Consider the following 11,303-nt stretch of genomic DNA (forward strand, 5'->3'; position numbering starts at 1 on the left):
TGCTTTCTCGTCCCTCTCCTCTCTCCTCCTATCACTTCCTGCAGGTGTTTCTGGCTCTGGAGCTGTGGAGTCTGGATCTGTGGCTGCGGGTCACCTGCTGCCCCCGTGTTCCTGCTCGACACCCTCTGCTACAACTATTGTTACTAGTCCTATTGTTATTATTGTTATTATAATCATTAACATTACGATTGTTATCATTAACACTACTATAAATATCTGTACCATTTTTCATTTAGTCTATAGCAACATCACCTTTACTGTCTGTACCTCTGTGTGTATATTGTGTAGGCTGCCTCCTCCCTCTCCCTCTCTCTCTCTCCCCTTCACCCCAACCGGTCGAGGCAGATGGCCGCCCACCCTGAGCCATGGTTCTGCTCGAGGTTTCTGCCTCTTAAAAGGAAGTTTTTCCTTGCCTCTGTCGCCTAGTGCTGCTCTTGGTGTGAACTGTTGGGTTTCTGTAAATATCATCACAGAGTACGGTCTAGACCTGCTCTTTTATGAAAAGCGCTGTGAGATAACTGTTGTTGTGATTTGGCTCTATATAAATAAAATTTAATTGAATATTCTTCACTTCCTGTGTCCCCTATGTGGTGCTAGAGAACTCCGGCTAATTATATGTTGTTTATTATCAATTTTTGACACTATGTCGGCCACGCTAGGCCCTGCAAGCAGCGTTCGACGGGCCCTCGCCCTGTGACACGCATTTGGGGGTGATGTGGCCACAGCGTAGCGGCCGGATTGTCAAGAGACGAGCCTCTGAATTATCGCACTTTTTGGACTGGTCTTAATCATGATTTCCTGTGTCCAATGTTGTGCTACAGAATACCCGTTAACTATAGGTTGTGTACCAGTAAGTGAGGTGTGGACGACAATGAGAAAATACCACGTAAATTGAATGATTTTCGTCACAAAGGTTTTACTTCCTGTTGCCAGCAGAGAGTGCTATAAGTATGACGGAACGTTGGCCTTTAGATGTTTTCAGGGTGTGCCCCCTATCAAACATGTGAAATTTAGATATGTAGTATGTACACTGAAGTCACAACAACTTCACAGATAAAGAAACTTTTCATTGTCAATGCCTTTAGATTGCACAGCCAAAATTTTAAGTCATTAAATTCAAAATAGCTGACTTCCTGTTGGTTTTAGGGCATTGCTCCCATAGGCTTTTTTGTAGATCTGGACATTATACATTTACTACTAAAATTTTGTACATTTTGAAAAACTATGCTGCAATTTAGGCGGCGCTAGGGAGCCATTTCAGAATCATCTTTATTGCCAGGTATGTGTACATATGAGGAATTTGACTCTGGATTGTACATTGCTCACGCTGTGCTTACTCATACAGAAATACAAAATCACAATAATAAAAATAAAATCAGACACAGACTTCAGTGTAGACAACACAAATATACACACTATGAACAAAAACAATAGACATATTGACAAATAGTGCAGTGAGCAGAGTGCAAAGGATGCAGGAATAAATAAGTATTTTGTGCAGGAGTAATGTCTTGAAGTTGGTGGATTTGGTATACAGTATCTACAATATGACTATCACAGTATGAAAAGCACTGAAATAGAAGTGTTAGCCAGTAAACAGGTGGCTGATTAGAGGCAGAGTTACTGGGTTATTGCACATGAATTGTTCCTGACACCGCCGATTTTGCCACGCCCATGTACGAAAATGTATGACTCATAAATTGCCATGGGACTTGAATTGTGTGGAAAGTTTCGTGAATTTTCAAGCATGTTTAGGTGGCCAAAAATGCGCTTAATCCGCAGAAAGAAGAAAAAGAATTCCTTCAGTTTCAATAGGTTCGTCGCATGTTTCATGCTCCGAATGAAGTATTATGTTACACGTGCTACACTGGATGGTGTTTTACGTCATACGCACAGCGACACAGACAGTTACCAGCTATTGTCACAGCCATACACACATATACAATACGGCTGCAGCTAACAATGATTGTAGCGTCGATAGATTATTTCAACGATTCACCCAATGCGTTGTTTAAGAAGTACTTTTGTTTGCCGGCGGCGGCTGTTTTCTGATAAGGTGCCGTCGTGCTGTTGCCAAGGCGACATAAGTTTCGTTTTACGGTGGACGGACGGAAACATTACTGAGTTGTTGTTTTCTTTAGCTTGAAATAATCCCAGACTTTGGACACTTTCTTCTTTGTATTTTCTCTCTCTTCCTCCATTTTGCAAACAGCGCCATCATAATCATGTCGTGTTCACAGCGTAAGCGCGATGTGCGACAGTAATAAATGTCCCTGCGAAACACTGTGCAGGGACAGCATCGCAAATTCTTTGCGTCGATGCATTTTATTTATAGATTTTATCGAATCGAAACATGTCGTAGGAGTGGAAGTTCTTCACTACTAGTGAAGAAGAAACAATGCTCACGACTTACACCTGTAGAGAAACACGTGAGAGACGCCATCTTGTATGAAGTTATAATACGCAGACAAGGTGGATATTTTACAAGCAGGGACCAGGTAAAGCGAGAGTGAACACTGTTGGTACCGATGTTATTCAGTAACACGGTGGGCTGGATCTGTAATAAATGAATTAGTAAGTAATAATAGTAATTAAATCGGTAAAAAAATCTGTTTGAGAGAAGGTCCTGTAACCTGCTGCAGTTTCAAGAAAATATTAAGTTATTTAATAGTAAGTGTTTTATAATGAACATACAGTTTGATGGAGTTAAAAAAACCAATGCTAATGGGGATCCTACTAAAGAGAATTTTCCAATAAAGAAAAGTTACAAAAAATGTGTATGCTGTCATTTATAGATTTTAGAAAGAAAGAACTGGATCAAATTGGAATCGGCAGGTCAGTCAGAATAAATAAATAAATAAATAAATAAATAGCTAATTGGACAGGAAAAATCTCCAATTTGCATTAGAATGTCCTCGAACAAGTAAGACTTTTCATTGGTAATGTAACAAAAATAAAGACGATTATTTATATTTTATTTTTGTATCATGAGTTACCAATTTGCACCAAGTTTCAAATCCTTGCAAGTTGATTTTCATAGTGGACTAGAACTACCGGCTGCCTAAAAGAGGACATGAAACTGAAATGGTACAGTATGTTTTGTAAAGTGATTATCAGTGTAAACAAACCCCCTACTATGCTGCCTAAATAATACTTCTCATACAATATGCCAATACATACATTATATTTGCCCTTACCGTCCTCCTTGTCACTGTACAGGTCTGATTCAGAGTTGCCATTGTGGCTGACTTGTACCTCTGTGAGAACCAGCTGTGGCAGCGGCGGCTGTGCAGGACCGTCATCCAGCAGCTTCTGCAATTTCTTCTCATACAGCTTACGGGTTGATGCTGGGGGGATGAGAGGAGAGAAATTAAACCTGCACAATATGACTTGACATGTTAGTGTCTCTGAATGGCAGTGAAGGGAAACACCTCAATAACCGGAAATACTCAAGTACTGCATTGAAAAAGTTAAGTAAAAGTATGTTATTAGGCTATAAGCAGGAACATGTAGAAGTAGCTTATTAAAAATAAAAGTAGCCTACTCAAAGCAGAAAGAAAAATAAAGTTGTTTATCATTGATCTGTGCTTGAGTTGAATGAATCCTATTATAATTTTAAGAAGTGTGTCTCATATGACTGTTATACTATTAGCCTATATATCATATGATTATGATATTATTCCTCATGCATTAATGTAGTTGGTTGTGGTTGAACTTTTTTTTAATCAGACTGCTATTAATGATTATTTTTAGTATTAATCAGCAATTTTTTTTCTACATTAATCTATTGTAATAAATTCTGAAAATAGTGAGAGAGCCCTGCGTGACACCTTGCATGCTTGTTTTGTCAGTCCAAACCTCAAAATCAATAAAAATACATTAAAATAATAAAAAGTTAAAGCAGCAAATCTTCAGGTTTGTAAAGCTGGAACCATGAAATGTTTTACATGAAAAATGACTAATGCTAAATCACATGCCTTTAGATTGTACTGCCCAAATTTAAAGATATCTCTAGGAGGAGTTCATTAAAAGACGGAGCCTGTCAACATAAACACATCATATTCATGTGTTAGATGTCCGGGGCTGCATGTGCGCCACTCTGAGTGGATCAGCGTGTGTCTACCCTTTGCCGAGAGGCGTGGGTAACCCGCTGAACCCCACTCATGATAGGGATTGGGGATTGCAATTATTTCCCATGAACGAGGAATTCCCAGTAAGTGCGGGTCATGAGCTCGCATTGATGAAGTCCCTGCCCTTTGTACACATCATCTGTCAGCTCTGTGGCTCAGGAGGTAGAGCGGGTTGCCCATTAATCAGAAGGTCAGCGGTTCAATCCCCGGCTCCTCTAGGCTGCATGTCAAAGTGTCCTTGGGCGAGATACTGAACCCCGAATTGCCTCTGGTGGGCTACTGAGCCAATTTTCCACAACCATGCCCCCGGTAGTGACTGATGAATCACAAGGTAGTCCCGCCCAAAGCATATGCTGCATTATTGCCTTTTTCCCCCTAAATAGGACCATAATTTACTCAATGAACATCATGTTGCGTTGAAGAATACTGTATAGTAGTAGTATATTGAAACTAGCGACTGAGACCATAAACTTATTATGAAAGTGTTTACTGGGATACTAATTCAGCTAAAAAGTAGCAACATTTTACCATTGTTTCCAATGGAACCAGATTCTTTTTGCAACCAGCGGACTCGCCCACTGCTAGCCGTTAGAGAGAATACTGTTTCAAGTTCCGTCTGCATGGTTTCACTTTCAGACCCAGAGGTTGCTGCTTGACTGAGATTGGATAAATCACATTTGACAACCACTCGTCACGTAACTACAAATCCGAATTGGACGGTGAGCTGCAAAGCAACTGCAGGATGTTGAGTTTCTAATTTATTTCTTTTAAATACTAATGTTTTTGCACTGGCCCGATCAGCCAGTGAGTTGCTAGTACAACTGTCCCGACCTTACTTTTTACTGGACCCGGGCTATGGTTTTTGTCGAGCCCTGAGTAGTGTAATTGAACGTCCATTACATTCATGTCCTCACCAGACAAGTTCACACAATGCTGATTAAGCACCACCAAGTAAATCTCTCTGTATTCACAGTATAACAGAGTTTTTAAATCTGTGCACTGGTGAACCAGTACTGATGTGTACTGTACTACAGGTTTAATTAACCTCAACTGTGGAGAGCCAGACCTTTATTTGATACAGGCAGAAAATTATGGTAAAAATATGCTAAAATAAGTGAATACATTCATATATTTGAGAAATGGCCAACAAAATTAGAATACTAGATTGTAATTTAGAATTGATGTGTGGGTTGGTATGTTAAACTAATTGTCCACATTCCTGAGTAATCATTTTCACAATGGATAAATTGACTGTACTTGTATAGTGTTTTTCTAGTCTTCAACAATTCAGTTGCTGTATGAAGTGCTTTACACTACATGTCACATTCACTGATGGCAGAGTTTAAGGTGCCAACTGTGGCAATGGCATCAGGAGCAATATGGGGTTCAGTATCAAGACACTTTGACATGCATGACATGAACCGCCGTTCTTCCAATAAGTGGGCGACACGCTCTCCTTTCCAAGCCACAGCTGCCCCATGGGTCAAACAAAGCATGCTATTAGGTAACATTTCAAGCCACTTGTGTGTGTAGCACCAACACACGACATCCCTCAGTATGCATGAAGTGAAGTCATATGTGCTGAGGGCAGATGTTACCTCAGTGTTTAACCTCATACAACCCTGCTGCTGTGAGCACTCACCCACAATTGGCCCCACATCCATTCCGTTCTTTAGCAGTTCATCCTTCAGGCCCTGGTTGGTCAGCATCGTCACATCCAGCTCGTCTGGCTGAACTTTGTCTGTTTTCCTGGTGGCTTTCTATGGGAGGACAGGACAGCCAAGTTGGTAATGATAAACCGTACTCAGACAAAGGATAGTTTTGTCTTCAGGTACCACCTGCTAATATAATCCAATGTTCATTTCTGACACTCTTGGTTAAAGCACAAACACTCACACATTCCATTTATATAGCGCCAATTCATAACAAAAGTTCTCACTGCATTTGATACAGGTATACAACAAACTCTTACTGTAATATTATTACATTCTAACAGAGTCCCAAAAATTCCCACCATAAGCAAGCACTTGGTGATACAGGCAAAAACACAGTAGCACAATGCAAGTTCCAAATAGTAATGATAGCAAGGGCAAAATGAATCATTACCTATATGTACTTGTAATATATCATTTCCTTATGTACGTAATTTTCCATCAGGTGTACCAGTGTTTTGATACAATGAAATTATGATTGTTTTGTCTTGTGCAGACTCCATTTCCATGACAAATACGTTTCCACTGTGGCTCAAGGCTGAGAAAGTCTTTCTCCATAGACTCCACAGCTATTCTCCAGCATTAAATGTTTTAGTTTCTCTTAGTCTTTCCTTATCCTAATATCCTATTAATTGTCTCTTATTATGTCAATCTCTACAGCATTTTGTCTCTACTGGGATGTTGGATGATGGTATGATTCTGTTTTTTCAAGCAGGATAAGTCAATGATACAATAGCCGCTCAGTTTTCACCCTAAGTGGACACGGTCCCACTCTGCTCACATGTTCACCTCAAAACATCCTCTGGTGAACTCGTGCCTTTAGCTGTCAAAGTAAAATCTCTAAGAGAAAAGCTGTGTTTGTCGAGCTTTCATACAATTACAGAAACCCATTTAGCAGGTTGCTAATTATACCCCAAGGCTATCCAAAAACTTAACTGAGTGTCAGAATCAGCTATATTGCCAGGTATGTGTACACATACAAGAAATTTGACTCAGGATTGTACATTGCTCACAATGTGCTTACTTATACAACAATAAAATCAGACACAGGCTACAGTATAGAGAACACACACACACACACACACTAAACAAAAACAATATAGACAGATTGAGACAATAGTGCAATCAGCACAGTGCAAAGGATGCAGAAGTAGATTATTATTATTATTATGTACATGTCAGAGGTTGCCGCTTGATGGAGATTGGATTAATCACATTTGACAACCACTCGTCACCTAACTACAAATCTGAATTAGACAACGGTGCGCCATGAGCTGCAAAGCAACTGCAGGATGCTGAGTTTCTTATTCATTTCTTTTTTTCTGCAATCCTGACTGTCCGTTGTAGTCTGCTCCTGTCCTTTTTGGTGGCAGATCCAAACCAGACAGTGACGGAGGTGCAGAGGACAGACTGGATGATGGTTGTGTAGAAGTGGATCAGCAGCTTCTTAGGCAGGTTGAGCTTCCTGAGCTGGCACAGGAAGTACATCCTCTGCTGGGCCTTCTTGATGATGGTGTGAGTGTTGGGCTCTCACTTTATGTCCTGGGATATAGTGGATCTCATAAACCTGAAAGATTCCATAGCAGACGCAGGACTGTTTAGAATGGTGATGGGGGGCAGAGTGGGGAGGCTCCTCCTGAAGTCCACGATCATCTCCACAATTTTGAGCGTGTTAAGCTCCAGGTTGCTCTGGCTAAGACAAACCAGCCGCTCCTCCTTCTACCTGGTAACGTTACCTGCAGCCAGCGAGAGAGGAGGAGGGACTGATCCAGACTGTTATTCTTCACGTCACTCACTACTTGTGATTTCAGATAGTTAGTTTCTGAGTTACTTTGTTGTTGTAAACATTAAAGAGGTGGTATTATGCTTTTTGGCTTTACCCCTCTACTTTATTGAGTTATATATCTTTTTTGTGCATGTAACAGGTTTGCAAAGTGAAAAAGCCCAAAGTCCAGCCCAAAGGGAGTTCCCATCTCCCACTGAAAGCTCTGCTCTGAACTGCCTGAAAACAGCTTGTTTGCAGTCCAGCCTTTACTTCCCTTTCTTGTGACGTCACAAGTAAACACGTGTCCTAATGCTCGCGGAGCGATTAGTCTGACACGCCCTCAAAAACAGTGGTGGGAAAACAGTGAGCTGCAGCACACAGCTCTCCTCTCCCTTCCAAACACTAGCTACCCTCCAGGCAGTCAGTGGACATGAAGTTGTTACTGTGATGTAGAGACAGAGCTCAGTTAAAACTTTATGGATGAAAGATACTTTTGTTACAGATCAACAACTCACACTCTGAAACTCTTGCTCCAGTCCATGTTGATAAGCTGGCTGGAAACATGTAGCCTACAGCTGAATCGAAGCGGTTTACCAGCTTTTTCGCTGACCTGCCCTTCTCTGCTTCTGATCTGGGTCTGGTCTTACCAAATAACCATCACTAAATAATAGTTAAGTATCGATAAAGAATCGGATCATTAAGCAGACTCAATAAGGGTATCAATATTAATAAAAATTAACGATCCCCATCCCTAGATACAAGGGTCTTCACTTCCAGTCCTCCAGTGGTTTCAAACCATATCTGAAAACAAGGAGAAGGAGCAAACACGTAGTATTAATATGTATATAATAAATAGTTTGTTAAACTCTGCACATGTGCTTCTTGTGAAAAAGGTAGAGCCCTGTGTTGTGTGTGTAGCATGAAGGAACTTAAAATTTTGTTTTGTTATGCAGCCTTGTGCTGAATAATGACTAATAAACAACCTTGTACCTTGGATTGGCCACTAGTAAAATTTACTTTAAAGCACGGAGCACTTCCTGACGGTTCGGAGGCATTGCCAGGCTACCCAGGAGACCAATCACAGTTCTTGCGGTCCACGTCACCCCAGGGTGTGGTTCCATTTTTGAGGAGGTGCACGTCAGGCTATGGCATAGGTTAGGGGAATACGCATAGGCTACACCATTGATTCAACGCAGAAGTATAACTTTAGAGGAAAATAGACCATAAAGCAGAGTATGCTACAGGGTGGGACTATCTGTGATTGACAAGGTGTTACCATGGTGACCTGACAATCAGGATAGAGTAACTCATACCCACGGAACTGTGTAAATTTAACCAGCGCCGTTGAAAAAGCTTATTAGGAGTTTGCTGCTCATTTTCTCTGGTGAGTGCATTTTGTTTTAAGCCTCTTTTTTGCTAAACAAAATGTTCATCCCGGCTAAAATGACAGTTAACGTGAATTACAGATGCACCTAGATAAATAATAAAGCAAAGCTAGCTAGCGCCACACAGAGACGTTGGCTCCACCATCTCTTACAAATATGGTCATGTCCGGTGCTGCTGGTTGCAAATAAATCAACATGGCAGTGCCCTAATGCAATAGTATGAAGATGCAGTACCGGAGGCAGGACCCCCGCAATCCTGGAACCGCAGTTCTAGGACCCTAGTTCTTTTGCGACAACGCCATCTAGTGGAGTGGTGGTGGTAATACACAGCAACACGAAGGAGGTTAACCCTGTCGGCTAGCATGTGCGCAGCTGTAGGGTTAACCGGTCAACATACATATAATCACTAATTTAGGTTTAGGCACACACTCTGTGGTGGCTGTGGTGTGGTTTTGGGGGGGCTGTAAAGAGTAACATTCAGCTAGCTGGCAGTATCAAAGTAAACAGGGGTCCTGAAATTGCAGTTCCGGTCCTAGGATGCGGTCCTGAAACGACAGCCTCTGGTACTGCAGCTACATGCTACTCCCCTAACGGCCAAACTCGAGGCTTCAAAACTGCAGTCCACAAACAAACAGGTGACGTCACGACGACTACGTTCACTTCTTTTATACTCTCTAGACTCTATAGTTTTAGTTTTCATAGTTATTTTATGCTGCCTGCCAACCAATAACAGGGATGTGATTTTTTTTTTCCGGATTTGAGGACATCTACAGGACATCTCTAGAGTCTATGCTATGGACGCTTAATTCCTACGCTTCTCAGAGGGGGAATCCAATCTAATATTTCCTGAGGCTTTTTTCCCCCCAGAGGTGTGTTAAGCAAGCCACAGACTCCTGAATGTCTTTCTGAACTTTTCAAACTAAAAGCTCTCATTTCAACTTTAAATAAAGCGCTGCAAAAAAAATCTCGCGCTGTAATTTTGTAGGCAAAATCACTTTAGAGGAAGTGATTATCTGAGTAACTGTTGCTGTCATGACTGATATCATGAAACCAATGTGAGAGGCACATTTTGAACAAAAAGCACAGGGGTGTCACATCCCTGCACAGCTCTGTGAACGGTCACTGCACTAGTTAAAAAAAGAATGCAGGTTTATGGCACATGCATTAGCTTCACTTTCACAAAAGAAGTTGCTTCTTGCCCAAAAATTTTTTATTATGTAGTGACTGCACACAGTGTGCGCAGATAGTCAAGTAAGCAAGAACACAGACAATCATTTGATTCGGACTGAATGATAGATTTGTTTTTTTCCCCCACTTGGGTCAGAGCATTTCATTTATTCATTGTTGTCAGGATGTGAAGAATTTCAGCAAATGTAACAAGTGCTTCTGAAATAAATTGCATATCCAAGTTTTAATAAAAACAAAGTAATCACTGAACAAATGGTCAATGTTAGTTGCAGCTGTAATACATTTATTCTATTTACCTTACCAATCCCATAACTATGGCACTACAAAGAAAACAAATTCACTAAGTTGTAAGTTACCATAACGTGGACCACGCTGCTTCCTACTGACAAGTTAAGTCACCCATCTGCAAATGAAGTTTTATTCGCATAAGCTGTAAGTTAATTCCGAATCGAATAACTAAACTTACCCTGCCGGAGGAGCGACTTCTGCTGGACACCATGGGCGGTGGCAGCTCCTCGTCGCTGGAGAAGGCGTCCAGAGTCGTGGCCGTGACATGTTTGCTGTTCTTCACGGTCAGGTTATTCAGATAAAGCTGTACATACACGTCTTTGGTCGTGTTACCGCTCGGAAGTTCCACGTTGTGAGCCAGCAGCTCGCTCTTCAGCTTGTCCTTGGTGAGCACAGACGGGTCGTCCAGGTACTCCGGCATGTCGGCGTGGGGATGGACAGACAAGTTAACGTTAGCTAGCTCACAGCGAGGTGCAAACTGGAGTAGAGGCGAGGTTTGGTTAGAGCACAACGGCAAACCAGCGCCGCTTACTGGATTCACTGTTAATTCACAAAACAAATACTAGCTACGGAGGTAAGCTAAGTGTTTCAAAGTGAGACTGAAACATTAGTTACGTTAAAACATTAGAATAAATGACTTGAAACACTAGCTGTCGTTCTCGCTTCACACTCCAGAAAGAATAATGGAGAAATTAAAGTGCTCCTTGGTGAGCGGCCAGGTTGAAATCTGATCCAGGCAACGTCACTGCCACTCATCACCGGGCCGGAAGTGACTGCATGTACAGATCGGCTCCTATTGGTCAGATGCTGTTTTAAAGACATTCCTTATTGGTGG

The 11,303-nt window shown here is 41.5% G+C and overlaps 1 protein-coding gene across 1 annotated transcript in view; it reads right to left on the bottom strand.

Moving 5' to 3' along the window:
* The window catches only part of tmpoa (thymopoietin a), a 21,048-nt gene extending 9,816 nt beyond the window's left edge, over positions 1–11,232 (bottom strand). The window contains exons 1-3 of the mRNA XM_046071831.1: positions 10,647–11,232; positions 5,773–5,890; positions 3,198–3,347 (exon numbers count right to left, since the gene is read on the bottom strand). Coding sequence (XP_045927787.1) covers positions 3,198–3,347; positions 5,773–5,890; positions 10,647–10,889 — 511 coding nt within the window. The 5' untranslated portion in view covers positions 10,890–11,232. The remainder of the gene's footprint in view (positions 1–3,197; positions 3,348–5,772; positions 5,891–10,646) is intronic.
* Positions 11,233–11,303: the final 71 nt, after the last annotated feature.

Source organism: Micropterus dolomieu, linkage group LG16 (assembly GCF_021292245.1).
Source record: "Micropterus dolomieu isolate WLL.071019.BEF.003 ecotype Adirondacks linkage group LG16, ASM2129224v1, whole genome shotgun sequence".
Classification (NCBI taxonomy): Eukaryota; Metazoa; Chordata; class Actinopteri; order Centrarchiformes; family Centrarchidae; genus Micropterus; species Micropterus dolomieu.